Source organism: Ambystoma mexicanum, chromosome 6q (genome assembly GCF_040938575.1).
Source record: "Ambystoma mexicanum isolate Mex_15411 chromosome 6q, UKY_AmexF1_1, whole genome shotgun sequence".
NCBI classification, from domain to species: domain Eukaryota; kingdom Metazoa; phylum Chordata; class Amphibia; order Caudata; family Ambystomatidae; genus Ambystoma; species Ambystoma mexicanum.
The window spans coordinates 1,537,714,755-1,537,728,040 of NC_090937.1; the positions used below are offsets into that span (position 1 = coordinate 1,537,714,755).

Below are 13,286 nucleotides of genomic sequence, written 5' to 3' on the forward strand. Positions count from 1 at the left end.
GTAGGGCTATCACCGCTATAAGGAAAAAACAGGACAAGCGCTGAAAAAATAGGCAGGCAGAAAAGGTGCCAGTGGTCAGGATGGAACGCAGGCCTTCAGTGCTGGATTCTGACCCACATACCTGGCCACGTGAATATCTAGGGCTTCTGCAAAGGTTCTAATAATATTGCATACAGGAAAAATTCCAATTTACCACCAAGGCGGCATAAAATAAGCAGACAAATTCCCAGTTTCACATTGTGAATTCACACAATCCCCTCTTGTAGCTTTATTGAAATATTTCAAATCACAGTTTAAAAGATGCTGTGGCCCACAGTCTGGGCAGGCATGGAAAAAGCAACACGACTCTTGCAAATGAAGCACGGCTACTGCTCGTCCAGTGTAAGCAGACGTCATAACACATTGTACCGCAGCAATGCCTACTGAACAGAAGCTACTGGTGCTATTGCACACGTGTTTTCTCGGGGACCGAGGCGTGCTGTAGTGTCTACCAATTACACGGTTACAAATTAGGAAAACACATCACGTGACGGTGCACACTCTAACACATCATCTAGAAAAGACAGCAATCTCGCAGGACTTGTTTATCGCTTTTCTGTTTCTAGGCAAATGGACCTTTCCTACCAAACTAACACACATCGCTTTTCATGCCATTTTCGAGCGCCATCTGCAAGGGGAGCAGACGGCGGAGCAGAAGAAGCACATACATTTCAAAGAGCTGCAAAGAGGTGGAATCGCATGGTTGTGAAAGCGCGCTGCAGACACCAAGTCAGCCGCGCCAAAACCCGCGCTCTCGCTGGTAACGGTTGGGGGGGTCTTGCAGAGGGGAGCCATGTCCTTATGCACTGAAGCACAGAATGTTCTGGCAAAAGGCAAGTGGAGCTGAAATGTGGGGTGAGGTTAATGCGCAGGACATCGCTGGAGGTAGCAGGCACTGGTTTCTGCGGCTCAGGGAGAAGAAAATTGCAGAAACAAGAGGGTGTGGTTATTTGCAATGGCCCATTGGGCGGGGTGACAGGTCAGAGCAGAGTATTTCTGATGTGGAGCAGGGAACTGGTTGGAGCATTTAATTAGCTAGCCCATGGTACCTGGGTTGCAGCTAATCAGCCTTTCCCTAAAGGTACCAGAATGCATCGCGAACAGCAGGATGGACCCTTCCACTTCTCCTTTACCCACTTACCGCATAAAGAATGCTTAACGTTCCTGCCTCAAGCCTTGCTCCTCACCCACAATGTGCTACTCCGCCTTGGACAACGGGTGGTGGTGGATATTGCAAAGAAGCTCTTTCTGCAGCACCCTTCTACAATGTTCTCTTTACATTTGTACAGACTGCCAATACTGCCAGGTAGAGCCTGATCCTGAATGCGTAATTACCTAAGTAAACGGCTAAGCCATTATGGCCAATAAATGGCTGCAGCCACCATCATCACCTCAGCCCCAGACCTGCCCTCACCGGCCTGCTAATCCTTAAAAGATATAGGGCCTCATTACACGGTAGGCGGTAAGGGTTTACCGGTATTTTACCGGTACCGGTAAAAACCCTTATCGCCTTACTACGAGGTCCCTTTGCAGGTTGGGGAATTTAACGCCTGCTTTTTGCAGGCGTTAAAAACCAACCCGCAAAGGGACCAGGGAGCTAATTACGGTACCGCAAGTTGCGGTACCGTAATTAGCGCCTTCCCCATTCCCATAGAGCCCTATGGGGCAAAAATGGGAATGGGGAAGGGCAATGGGGGAAGGGAGAATTACCGCCCCACCAACCTTGGAATAGGGCGGTAATTCCCCTTTCCACCAAGGCGGTGCCGGTATTTTACCGGAATAGCGCCTTGGTCCACCGCCATCCGTGTAATGAGGCCCATAGACATTATACTACCCTGACCAGCTACTAAGTAAGATCAAAGGCCCCACAATGGACATTTCACTGGCGACTAAGTGCCACTGCTGCGTCTCCCTGGTCCTTAAGGTGTAATGGCAACGGGGTCAGCATGTTCAACAAGGCTTAGCAGTATCTTGCTTCACTTACTGTGCCCACACAGAACATCGATCCAGAAGACAGAACTCTTGGGATGAACACTATACTGAGAACTAATTAAGGGAGAACATGGCGGGAGCCTGGATGTGTATGCTGAATCCCCCATTGGCTCTTGCAGTTAATAAAGCAAAACAAACCATATAGACATAAGAGAATTGAATTCATCATGTCTTCGTACATTTCCTTGTCAAATTTGTAGGGGCTTTAAATGTAGAATTTTTTTTAAACTCTTTGCTTGCATTTTCCATTGGCGATGAAACCTAATCTGAATGGAGCCGCATCCGCCTTCTTTTAGCTCTGCCCGCCACACAGTGGTGCCCTGTGCCATTTGTTGCTTGCTCGCTACTAACACTTGTGTACAGGTGCGTTACAAATGCCCTATCGTATCATCATATCATAACACTGTGGCTACTATCACATTTCTGCCTACCTAGAATGCATTTAGGGGACTATTTCCCCAAAGTGGGATTTTATTGTCCTCAGTTAATTTTTTTACTTAAAGTGTATTTGCTATTCCTTTCTGCCTAGTAGGGCACCCAAAGGCTCTATTTAGCTGAGGAACGGCTTCTGAAGACCTCTCTTGATATTGCCTTTGTCTCGGCTAATCAAGGTGTGGTGTTCCTTCACAGTCAAATAATACATACATATGAAAATAGCATTGATTGCCATCACAGGAAAAAATGATTTAGTTCCTATTTTGGAATGTAATCTCTTGAGTCTGCAATTGGTCTTATGTTGCTGTTGTGATGAGAAAGGGAAGTCCTATGGGGGACAAAAGCAAAGATACGAACAAAGAAAGTACAGAATTTAAAATCTTCACAACAAGAACCCTTTTCTATGTTGGGCCGGGAAGTCCCTCATTCTGCCCCTCAACCCCCAAGTTGTCTCAACTTCACTCGCTCTTCAGTACATCGCTCTAATTTGCTCTCCCAGCACTACTAGTGTATATCACCTCTTGTAGCCCCCTCGGAGCGTTGCTATGTAAAATATACTCTTGACGAAGCAATAAACAAAGAGGTGATGACTGGAAGGTTTAGAATGAATCTCAACCTCTGGCATTCCACTGGGCAACCCTCCAGACCATCGTTCTTCGCCTGCCAAGCCTTACAGAAGGGGGAAAATCCGGCTTGGTCCCACCCCAAAAGGGTCAGTCCAGCCCAAACTGCTAGGTCACATCCCTTCTGCAGGAGACCACAAGCATCCCCTGTAACTTTTTTGGTTGCAATATATCCTTGAGCCATCCCGCATTACAGCGCTATATAAAAATAAAATCGCTATGATAGCTATTACATTCACCATGACTCAGTGTTCCCCGGTGCCAGGCACACATCAATTATGCCCATTGAGACTTTTCACATTTGCCACTTTTTAAGTTAAAGTTGAGTGACAGTAAGGATTTACAGGATGCCCTCATGCCGCTCTGTGACTTTCAGTGCCTCGTGCATGCTTGCGGCGGACAATCTCCTGTTGATATTCCTGTATTTACACCTCAGCAGGTTACAGAAAGTAGTCCTCAAGTCTCGATTGAAGAACGCATAGATGAGGGGGTTAATCAGCGAATTGGTGTACCCCAGCCAGAGTAAAGTCCTCTCCAGGCTCAGCGGGAGACAGTTGTTGTGCTCGATGCCACAGATAAACGGTCGAGCCGTGGACAACAAAAAGAAGGGCAGCCAGCAAAAAGTGAAGGCCCCGACTATAATGCCGAGAGTCCGTGCTGCCTTCTGCTCCCGCTTAAAGATGGATATGTTCTTCCGATCCTGCCTCAGCAGCTTGGACAAAGTGGCACACTCTTCTACAGCCTTGCTTTTCTTGGAGTTCCTGTGAGTGCGGATCCTCTCCTCCATGCAGTAGATCCCTTCCTGCTCGCACAGGCGCGGTATGTTGATGAACTTGTGCTTGGCGGCACTTATTTTAGCAGCTTTGAAGATCCGCTGGTACATGATGAGCATCACAGTCATCGGGATGTAGAAGGCAACTGCTGTGGAATAGACCGTGTAGCCGAAGTCCTGGCTGATCAGGCACTGCTTTTTATCTGTGACATTTTTGGCCCAGCCAAACAAGGGTGGAAGGGTGATGGATGCAGAGAGAAGCCAGACTATGAACACCATCTTTGCCATCAATTTTCCATTTTGTCTTGCCGGGTACGTCAATGGCCGTGTTATCCCAAGATATCTGTAAAGACAATTTATTGGAGAGTTAAAAGTTACAGAATACTCAGAATTATAGAGATATAATACGGTAGATATTCCATCAAATTCCTGCTCTAAGAGAAGCTACATGCTTGTCTTTAAAATTGTTCACCAGACCAGTGAAGAACACTTCTTCGTTACACTTTTTAAAAGGGACATAAAGATCAGATAAGCCATAAGAAGTGGCAACACCATGGCGAGTATATGTCTTATAGTTCACATCATCACTTTTTCATACAGCCTTTATCATCATAAATTATATAACTTACTGGTTTATTTACAATTCCCTATCAAATCATTGTCTCTATTGCAAAATAACTGTCTGATTGAGCATGAGATCAAACAAAACTATAGAGGTTGTATATAGTAGTTATATAGTAGTTGTGCTCTCATGACAAAACTGTAATAATGAAGGATCATCAGCCACTTCAGGTAAGTTAACAAGGTAAGTCCTGTATTCCTGTTAGATGGGTACCTTAGAGGAACCTGTGAGGAACCCACTGGCACCCACCACCCAGGCTTACATCTTCCGTTGTAAAAGAATAATAATAATAATAATAATAATAATAATAATAATAATAATAATAATAATAATAATAATAATAATAATAATAATAATAACAGTCTCTCACTTACATAGTAATAATCTCACCCTCTAACATTCCCTCTGACCTCACATGTTCCAGACAAGATTACTTGTATCCATCCAGCAAAGGACATCACCACACTCCTCCTTTCCTTGTGAGCCACACGCACAGAGATACCCATCCTGTAACGTACGTCATCACACACCTCCCTTCCTTATCAGACACCCATGCAACATTCACACTCATAAATCCACTCCTGGTCTCACAATGGCATACTATGAAATCTGTAAAATAGAGCAATTAATCACTTGTCCCACATACACATCACGTGAAACCAGAATGCGGTCACACAACATGCACTCGTACCTTTTAAAGAACGTTAGAGCTCACTCTGTAGATACCTCTGGACCGCCTCAACGTGTAGTCCTATCTTCACGCACATCAACGTGTAGTCAGTTCCGACTCCACTCTAATTCCTAACACTATCCCCTTTTGGACGTCACTATCCATGACTATATCATGGGGTCATCGCAGCATTGCCCAACATTACCACACCAAATTAATTACACAGGGTCGTCACTGAGTTTCCCACTATTATACCACTGGTTTACTCAAAAGTGGTTGTCACAGTGTGGCCCTCCAACATAACACCTTATCAATCAAATAGGTCTTCACAGAGTTACCCACCTATAACACCAAATTACCAAAATGGGTTTGTCACAGCATTGCCCACATTTATAGCACATAAATTGGGTCATCACAGCGTTGCCCACCAATATACCACCAATCAATTGTTACTGAGTTGTCACTGTGTAGCCCACAAATATACACCAATCCATTCAGAGTTGTCACAGTGTTACCCATCTATATCCCACCAATCCATTTACAAAGGGTTGAATCTGCGTTGCCCACCATATATCACAATAACAATGCACACTTCCAATCCACCCAAGCTTCCAGTACCATTATTTTTGCATAATAAACATGCAGTACCAAACACATGGAACATACACATACCAACTTTAAACTGTCCCCAGCCTCAATCCCCCATGACATAGTCAGGCTAACCATAACATGCATTTTCACAAACAGGTTGTATATAGTATTTTGAAATTATTCAGTACTGTTGAAGTTTCCTAAAAGTTTGTATTGCACTTTAGCAGTCTTAAATCCTGCAAATAGGTAGTAATCGTGGCACCGATGTGGAAGTCTCAAGTATCGTTACCAGCTCCAATGTAACTTTCCACGAATGTCCCGCGGATTCACCTGTCAGGTGCACATCTGCTCACTGACTCAGCTGGGTCGTTCCATCCTCTGAGAGTAAGGGGAACGCTCCCTCTGATGGCATGCATGGTATTAGAGGAAGATGGAAATTCCCAGGCATTTTGGGCAACAGTGCCCAGCTCATCTCAGACTCGTGGGCTCCTTCCACACGTAGGAGCTATGAAGCGGCATGGAACAAATTGGAAGACTGGTGCAAAAGGAGAAGTATTCCGTCCATTTCTGGCCCTGTAGTAGCGGGCCGTAATTTTCTAGCTTCCCTCCTGGAGAAGGGCAAAGCCTTCAGGACCATAGGCATTTATAGGTCAGCGATATCAGCAGGCTACACACATGTGGAAGGAGCGCCTTTGGGGGATCACCCTGCAGTAGTCAGGCTCATGGAAGGGGCCTGTTTTCATATTCCCCCTGTCTGGAAATACACATATCTTTGGGACATGAACATAGTCTTGCAATTCCTGTCAAATTGGCCAGTGAATAGGTACTTATTGATGACTCAATTATCTGGGAAATTAGTGATGCTACTGTCCCTAGTGTCATTCAGGCGAGTATCGGACGTGAGAGCATTAGAAGTGAATAGGAAATCGTACAGGCTGGAATGAGTCACATTTATGCTAGCTAAAAGGACGAAGACAAACTCTTCTTCTATGTGGTACCCCTATCTGACTGGGCAGCTGCAGTTGTGCATGGCCGCTTGCATCTAGGAGTATGAGCATAGAACAGTGGTATTTTGCCCGGCAGGGCAATGGCAATTGCTGATTGTGCGTAAGAAGCCATACAAGTCAGTAGTATTAGCCACCATCACCAGATGGGTCTGTGAGATTATGCAACAGGCTGGTATAGACCTAGCACAATTTGGGGCTCACTCAGTGAAAGGGGCTATAGTGTCCAAGGCATTCTAAAGAGGCGTAGTAGAGGTTTTCATTTTGGGAGCAGCGGATTGGTCGAGTGACAGTTTGTTTAAGTCATTTTATTTTAAGACAGTGCCGTCAGTGGCAGGAGCAATAATCCAGAGATTTGAACAAACATTATGCTCGCCACCTGTCTTGACATACAATGAAGATTACTCCTGCATACTGTGCAGGGAATCTTGATTCTATTAAAGACACAGAGGGGAGCATTATTTTCCTGCCCAGTGCATGCACTGTATGTGAACACTGTTAAACAATTGATTCCCTACGTGGGATGTAGGGCAGTGCATTCTCCACCCCTAATGGTATCCTTTTGATTTGACATGAGATGAATAGAAGAACGTCTAACTGGATGGCAGAGCGGAGGATGACTCTGTGAGCGTAGTTCAAGTTTGCAGGGCTAGTTTGTTGGAGGAATGATCGCTGCCTGAGGAGTAATACAGGGACAGTGTTGAGTTTTCCATGTGGCATGGTGTTACAGTTGCTGTGTTTTAAGGAGCAGTTCAGAGGCCAGGACTGGAAGTGTCATGCACTGCAGAAAGGAGTGTTAAACAAGGGAAATGTAGTTTTAAAAAAAGGAAATGAGAAATTTGAAGTCATTTTCGGTTTATTTGTTACATTTGTTAAAACTGCTGACGAGTAGAATTAAAGAAGTGAAGCATAATGCTTGTGTCCGTGTCTTTAATAGAATCAAGACTCCATGCGCCGTATTCAGGGATAATCTTCATTAATACCCAGTCTCGATCCTCTGCATTGCTCCAACATTACACAGCGCAGATCCTATGTCCGCCACCTCACTGCAGGCCCACCTAATCCCCTATGCCTCATTAACCTTGACATCTCTTGACACCACTCACATCGCCCTTCAGGGTGAATTATTACACATTGTCCCGAAGCTCAATCTGCTTCTACTCAATTGTCTCCAAAACCATCAACGCCACTATGAAAACTCTCTCCAACCAACTCAACAGTATGCTGCTCATTACTCACTCAGTGGCCAAACAGGCCATGGAAGTTGCAGCATTTCCTAAAACACGATTGGCTAGATTTCCTCTGTCTAACCGAAACCATTTTTTAAATTAGCTACCTCTCATAATTTATTCAATATCCTCCTCAATAACTGACCGACTGGCAGAGATTGTGGCCTTGTCTTTCTCCACGGGAGCTCACTCATCTCTTCTATTGCAGAACTTCCCAAATGTCCCACTGTCACCAGGAGCCTGCTCATCCAAAGTTGCCCAAACAATTCCGTCACCTCCCATTCTCTTTGCTTATTGCCCCCTGGTTCACATTCAAGCTTTAATAAAGTATTTGTGGACATGTTTATTCAACTTCCTGTCCCTGTATCCAATCGGGTGTCACACACCGTACCAGCACTCTTGCCCTTAGTCTAGGATGTAGCGCTCAATTAGAATACCTTTTCTTTATATTCTATGAATTCGGATTGAGCTGGCAACCAACACGTCTCACACCTACTTTTACAAATACCCCAGGTCACAATGGACCATAAAACTGGCCGGTGGGTGGTAATACAATATTTATTTATTTTAAATTCAAAGAAAATCACACAGTATGAATATTGAGAAGCAATCTCCAATGGGGTGATAATTACAATGTAAACTGGTGAAATACACTTGGTTGACCTTCTACTAGAACATATCCAAAGCACAGATGAATAGGGGCAATTTTACTGTTCGGGTAGATAGCACCAGAGTTAAAATGTCCCCCTGCAATGCTCCCTCAAACCCCAATTAATCAAATTTTGAGCGGATAGAAAGAAGCTGCAAGGAGTCAGGGACATTAGGTAGCAAACAGATTTTAAAACCCTTTGCAATTGCATAAAATGACACTCAGAATTGAAAATCATTAATTTAAATGTGCGGTTGAATAAATGAGGTAAAGATTACTTATCACAGTATCAGGGATGTAATATCACTAGCAAGTACCAGGCCAGTTATCACAAAGGGCATACAGTTCAAAAAGCAACTGGAAAGTAAGAACACAGTGCAACCAAAATCACACGTTGAAAAGTTACATGTTCCTCTTTTTGCAGTTTTAAATGTCAAAACGTTTTTTTAAAAAATGGGTCAAATAGCCAGAATCAGAATGCAGTTGTTATGCTGGGTGATGGATGCACTTCACAGGGATAATATAGAAGTGAAAGAGTGACTCTAGCTGAATAACTGGATGAGATTTTCAATGTGGAAGGAGATTCGTTTTGGGAAAATAAGAGCAGTTAAGAGCAGTTAAATCGGTTTGGAAAAAAAGGACAAGTACTAAACTAGATTATCAAGACTAAATTGTTAAATAAAGACACTGTACGCTCCAAGGTTAATTTGCAAAGTTAACCTTATCACCCCGCGTTCAGCTCTATGTGGGAATTACTTAAATTATTCAAAATATGACTAAGGATCTATGCAAGACCGAAGTGAGTGGAAGAGTGGTGCTAACGAAATGAAATGAAATGAAATTAAATGAAATTAAATGATATGGCATTTGTAACGCGCCTATACACAAGTGTTTCAAGGCACGAGAGATCAAGGACAGGATGCACAGAGAACAAGTTACCATGGTATGGATAAGAGTGCTTAAAGAGTGGAACAAAGACAAAGGAACAAGGTAGGGTAGGCTATGTGTTGCTATGGGATGGGGAAATACTCACAATCCGCACTTGAGTTTGGGATTTGGGACAGCCAACCCGGTTCTGGACTCAAAGGCTCTGGTCACAGCACTCGGGCTCACCTAACAACAAACCGCTGGGCCAGTCTGGTCACTGGATAGCAAGGGTACAGCTGGCATGCAGGTAGTGAGGCAAAAAGCCGGTCTGGTCACAGGATACTCCAAAAAGGTAACCACAGTTTTCCCCCCTAGTTCTTGGGATATTTAGTGGGGTTTCTGGATCAATTGTCCTGCCTGGATAGGGTCAGCTATGCTCTGGCCTGGCAGTATAATCTGGAATCTTGCAAAGTGAAGGTGGAATATATGGATACGCAGGTGCTGGAAAATTCAGAGGAGAGTGTCCTGTCTCTGTGAGCTTCCCCCCTTTATATAAGCTGGGTGACATCACAAGAGTTATTGTTGGGCAGAGCTAAGCTAGACCTACCCTTAAGAACCGGATAAGTCAGCCTATGTTGGTCGCCTCCTCCAGGAGGGGACTCAGTTAATGGGGTTGTATTTTATGAGGTACAGAGCTATCCCACAGTAATTTTTGCCAAAAATCCCTTTTGACATAAACGCTCCTTTTGACAATTGTGGCACTTTTGCAAATTACATAGGAAGATGACATATTTCATGCAGAACATGGTATTCCAACTCCCAGGTCTGTATCACATTGTTTCGCCCTTCTAATAATGTTTGGCGATTTTTAGTGGGAACCACTTCACCCAAAATTCCACAATTTTAGATACATATTATTATAGAGCATATTACCATTCATTTTTAATGTTCCACCATATGTACTTTTCCCATGATTCACCTTTTCCTGGCGTTTGCATCCCATACATGCTATGGAGAGCCACAATATCTTGTTTTAAAGCCACAAAAATTTAATTTAAACTGTAACACATTTACATTACTGCATTGTCCGTTCATAGAAATAACAGTCTTAAAGTTTATTCATTACTCTTGAGCCAGATGGGCTGGCCTTTGTCCTCCAAATATGGTAATTTCTGCCCAGGCTACCACCAATTGTCAGTTTAGCCCAGGGTTGCCATGGAGGTTGTCTTTGGAGCTCCTTAGTTTGAGTAGATGGGAGGTGTCACTTCCAAAAGTAACACGTCGGTGTCCCAGAATCTATTGTGTCAAGCTGGAGCCCAGCCACCAAGTCTGATGGGCGTGTTACCTTCACCCCCTTGGTTCATTCAGAGCTTCCAGATGCTGGACTCTTTGGGGAGATGCAATGTCCTTTGAAAGCAGGGCAGGAAAAACCTGTTCTGTGGCTTCCAGTACAGCCAATGCATTTATGTATTTATTTATTTATTTATTTATTTATTTATTTATTTAGTTAGTTAGTTAGTTAGTTAGTTAGTTAGTTAATTAGTTAGTTTATTCATTTTCCTGAGCCCAAAAGGCAAGTCTGTTGGAATAAAACATTATGTAAGATTTTAACCAAACCCCCCTTACATTTCTAGTCAAGGACAGGGCCTTATTCAACATTACACTTTTAAAATAGATATTTTTCTTGTTTGCAAAAGCACATTTTGACACGTGGTGAATTCTGCTGGGATATCCCTTTCAAATTTGGGTTTCTCTTCCATCTGGATTCCAAACATTGTTTGCAGCCCTAGTCAGTTTCTCTTACACAGCAATCTGTTCAAAGCACAGGTCCACTGAAATTGACACATGCACAGAGAACTAGGGTTTCTTTTGAAGTGTCTATTTTTGACATTTTGTAGCATAAAAGTCAACTGCTTTTCCATACGGCTGAGAGTAAAGTTTCTGTTTTTTTCCCAGATCTTGCCTGGCACATCCTGTCATTCAGTGAGAAATGTTTCTTTTGCTAAAGCACAACTTGAATATGTCTGGGCATAGTTGGGTTTTACTGGATCAGAACTGTGTAATGTTCAGCAGATGAAAAAGAGCACCAAGACGGCATAATTTTAAATGTAAAATATGTCCTTTTTCAATGGGATCTTTTGAGCTAGCAGCAACCTAGCACTGCTTTTCAATTCTCTTCTTTGGTGCGCATAAGAAAACACACTGGCAGCCTTTCTCGGTGTGTTCCCTGTTAGTGCAGCCATCATTATGTAGCTGCAACATGCAGTTTTAAGACAAGGCGATAGTGCTCAACAGTGCCAGCAGAGCCATTTTGCTGGTAACTGCTGAAGTGCAGATTGGTGATGAAGAGGAATTGTGCAGAGTGGGTAAATGTACTCCACATCTCCCACTGCAACTTGGTCATCCTTGGAAACTTTAACATCTGTGTTAACAACACCAATGGCCAACACCTCCATTCAAAATATGGAAGAACTTGGCCTCAACCACAAAAGTCCAGTCTCACCCTTCTAAAGTACACCTGTTTGACTGTATTCTCTCAATTGACAATAGCCCAATTGTGTGCTCCAAGGCCACACTGATTCCCAGTTGCAACCACTTCAGAATAATGTTATTGATACACATTTTCTCAGCTACTTTCCCACCTCTCCATATTTCATATATTGTAGTGCCTCAAAGAAAATATCCACTCTCTCCCTAGGCTCTATCTGGTCTGAATATGAACATGCCTCACCTCGTGATCCCTGTCCTTTTTTCTGAAGCTGGTCAACTCGTAATACCCTCCTCTAGGATGCCATGACCATACCATATATTCCATCTCAATCAAAGAAATGAATGTCCAGGTTGGAAGCATCTAAACAAATTACTCACCCCTGACAAGCTCCAGTCTAACAAATAACTATGTTCCCGGGAATGTACCTAATGTGAGTCATACAGCAGGAAGACAACTTTTGCCCTCTTCAATCTGACCTCCATTTCTCGGACATGCCACTTCTCGGAGCCAGTCTGTCCAGTGCTTGGGTACACCCCATGATACTGACCTCTCTCTTGTGCCTCTTACTTCACACTATTAAGAAACTCCTCCACTATTGTATCTTCTTTTAGCAAATTTGTATTGTTAACACCGTCAACTCCTATAGTTTTGATTAAGGAAGCAGTGTATACCTCTATCTTTTTTCCTTACTTATTGACAGACCACAACACTTGCAGAACAAAGTTGCTGTCTACTTCGTATGCCTCATGAAAACTGAACAAACCTCTCTTGCTCTTTCTTCCTCCCCTATCCAGTCATCAAATACAAAAGAAGCAACCCTAAAGCATGGTGCATTGGGACTTCAACCACCCAGGCCACCCTTTCTCGCCTCCATTCTCCATAACTACATGCAAGAACCTCTGCTTTTGTTCCAAATATGTCCTCGACCATACCTTGCTCTAATATATCCAATTTAGAGAACACATTCCTTCGCTATCCCCACATCCCAGAAGACCTCCTTGAATCTGATCATCCCTAACCAATGCACCTATTGCAGAGCCTTGATGACCTAGCACTTTATGAAGTAATTGAGTTGAAGACTTTTCAAGGATAAAGTCACCTCACAGAGAAAACAACATTTCAGTGTAACCTTAAGTCCTTTTGGCCAATTTGATAGTTTTAAATCTAGCCTGCAATCAAAATCTTCATAAAATGTGCATTTGGAAATACTAACCTATGCTTGGGAAATTTCATGAATTAACTTCACTTCCACCACTTAACATGGGTTGAAAATCTCAGACTTCATTCATGAACATTCGATTG

The 13,286-nt window shown here is 43.3% G+C and overlaps 1 protein-coding gene across 1 annotated transcript in view; it reads right to left on the reverse strand.

The window, feature by feature from the left end:
• Positions 1 to 230: 230 nt before the first annotated feature.
• LOC138516822 (5-hydroxytryptamine receptor 7-like) overlaps positions 231 to 13,286 on the reverse strand; it is a 354,001-nt gene continuing 340,945 nt past the window's right edge. The window contains exon 3 of the mRNA XM_069632244.1: positions 231 to 4,204. Within this exon, the coding sequence (XP_069488345.1) occupies positions 3,430 to 4,204 (775 nt within the window). The 3' untranslated portion in view covers positions 231 to 3,429. The remainder of the gene's footprint in view (positions 4,205 to 13,286) is intronic.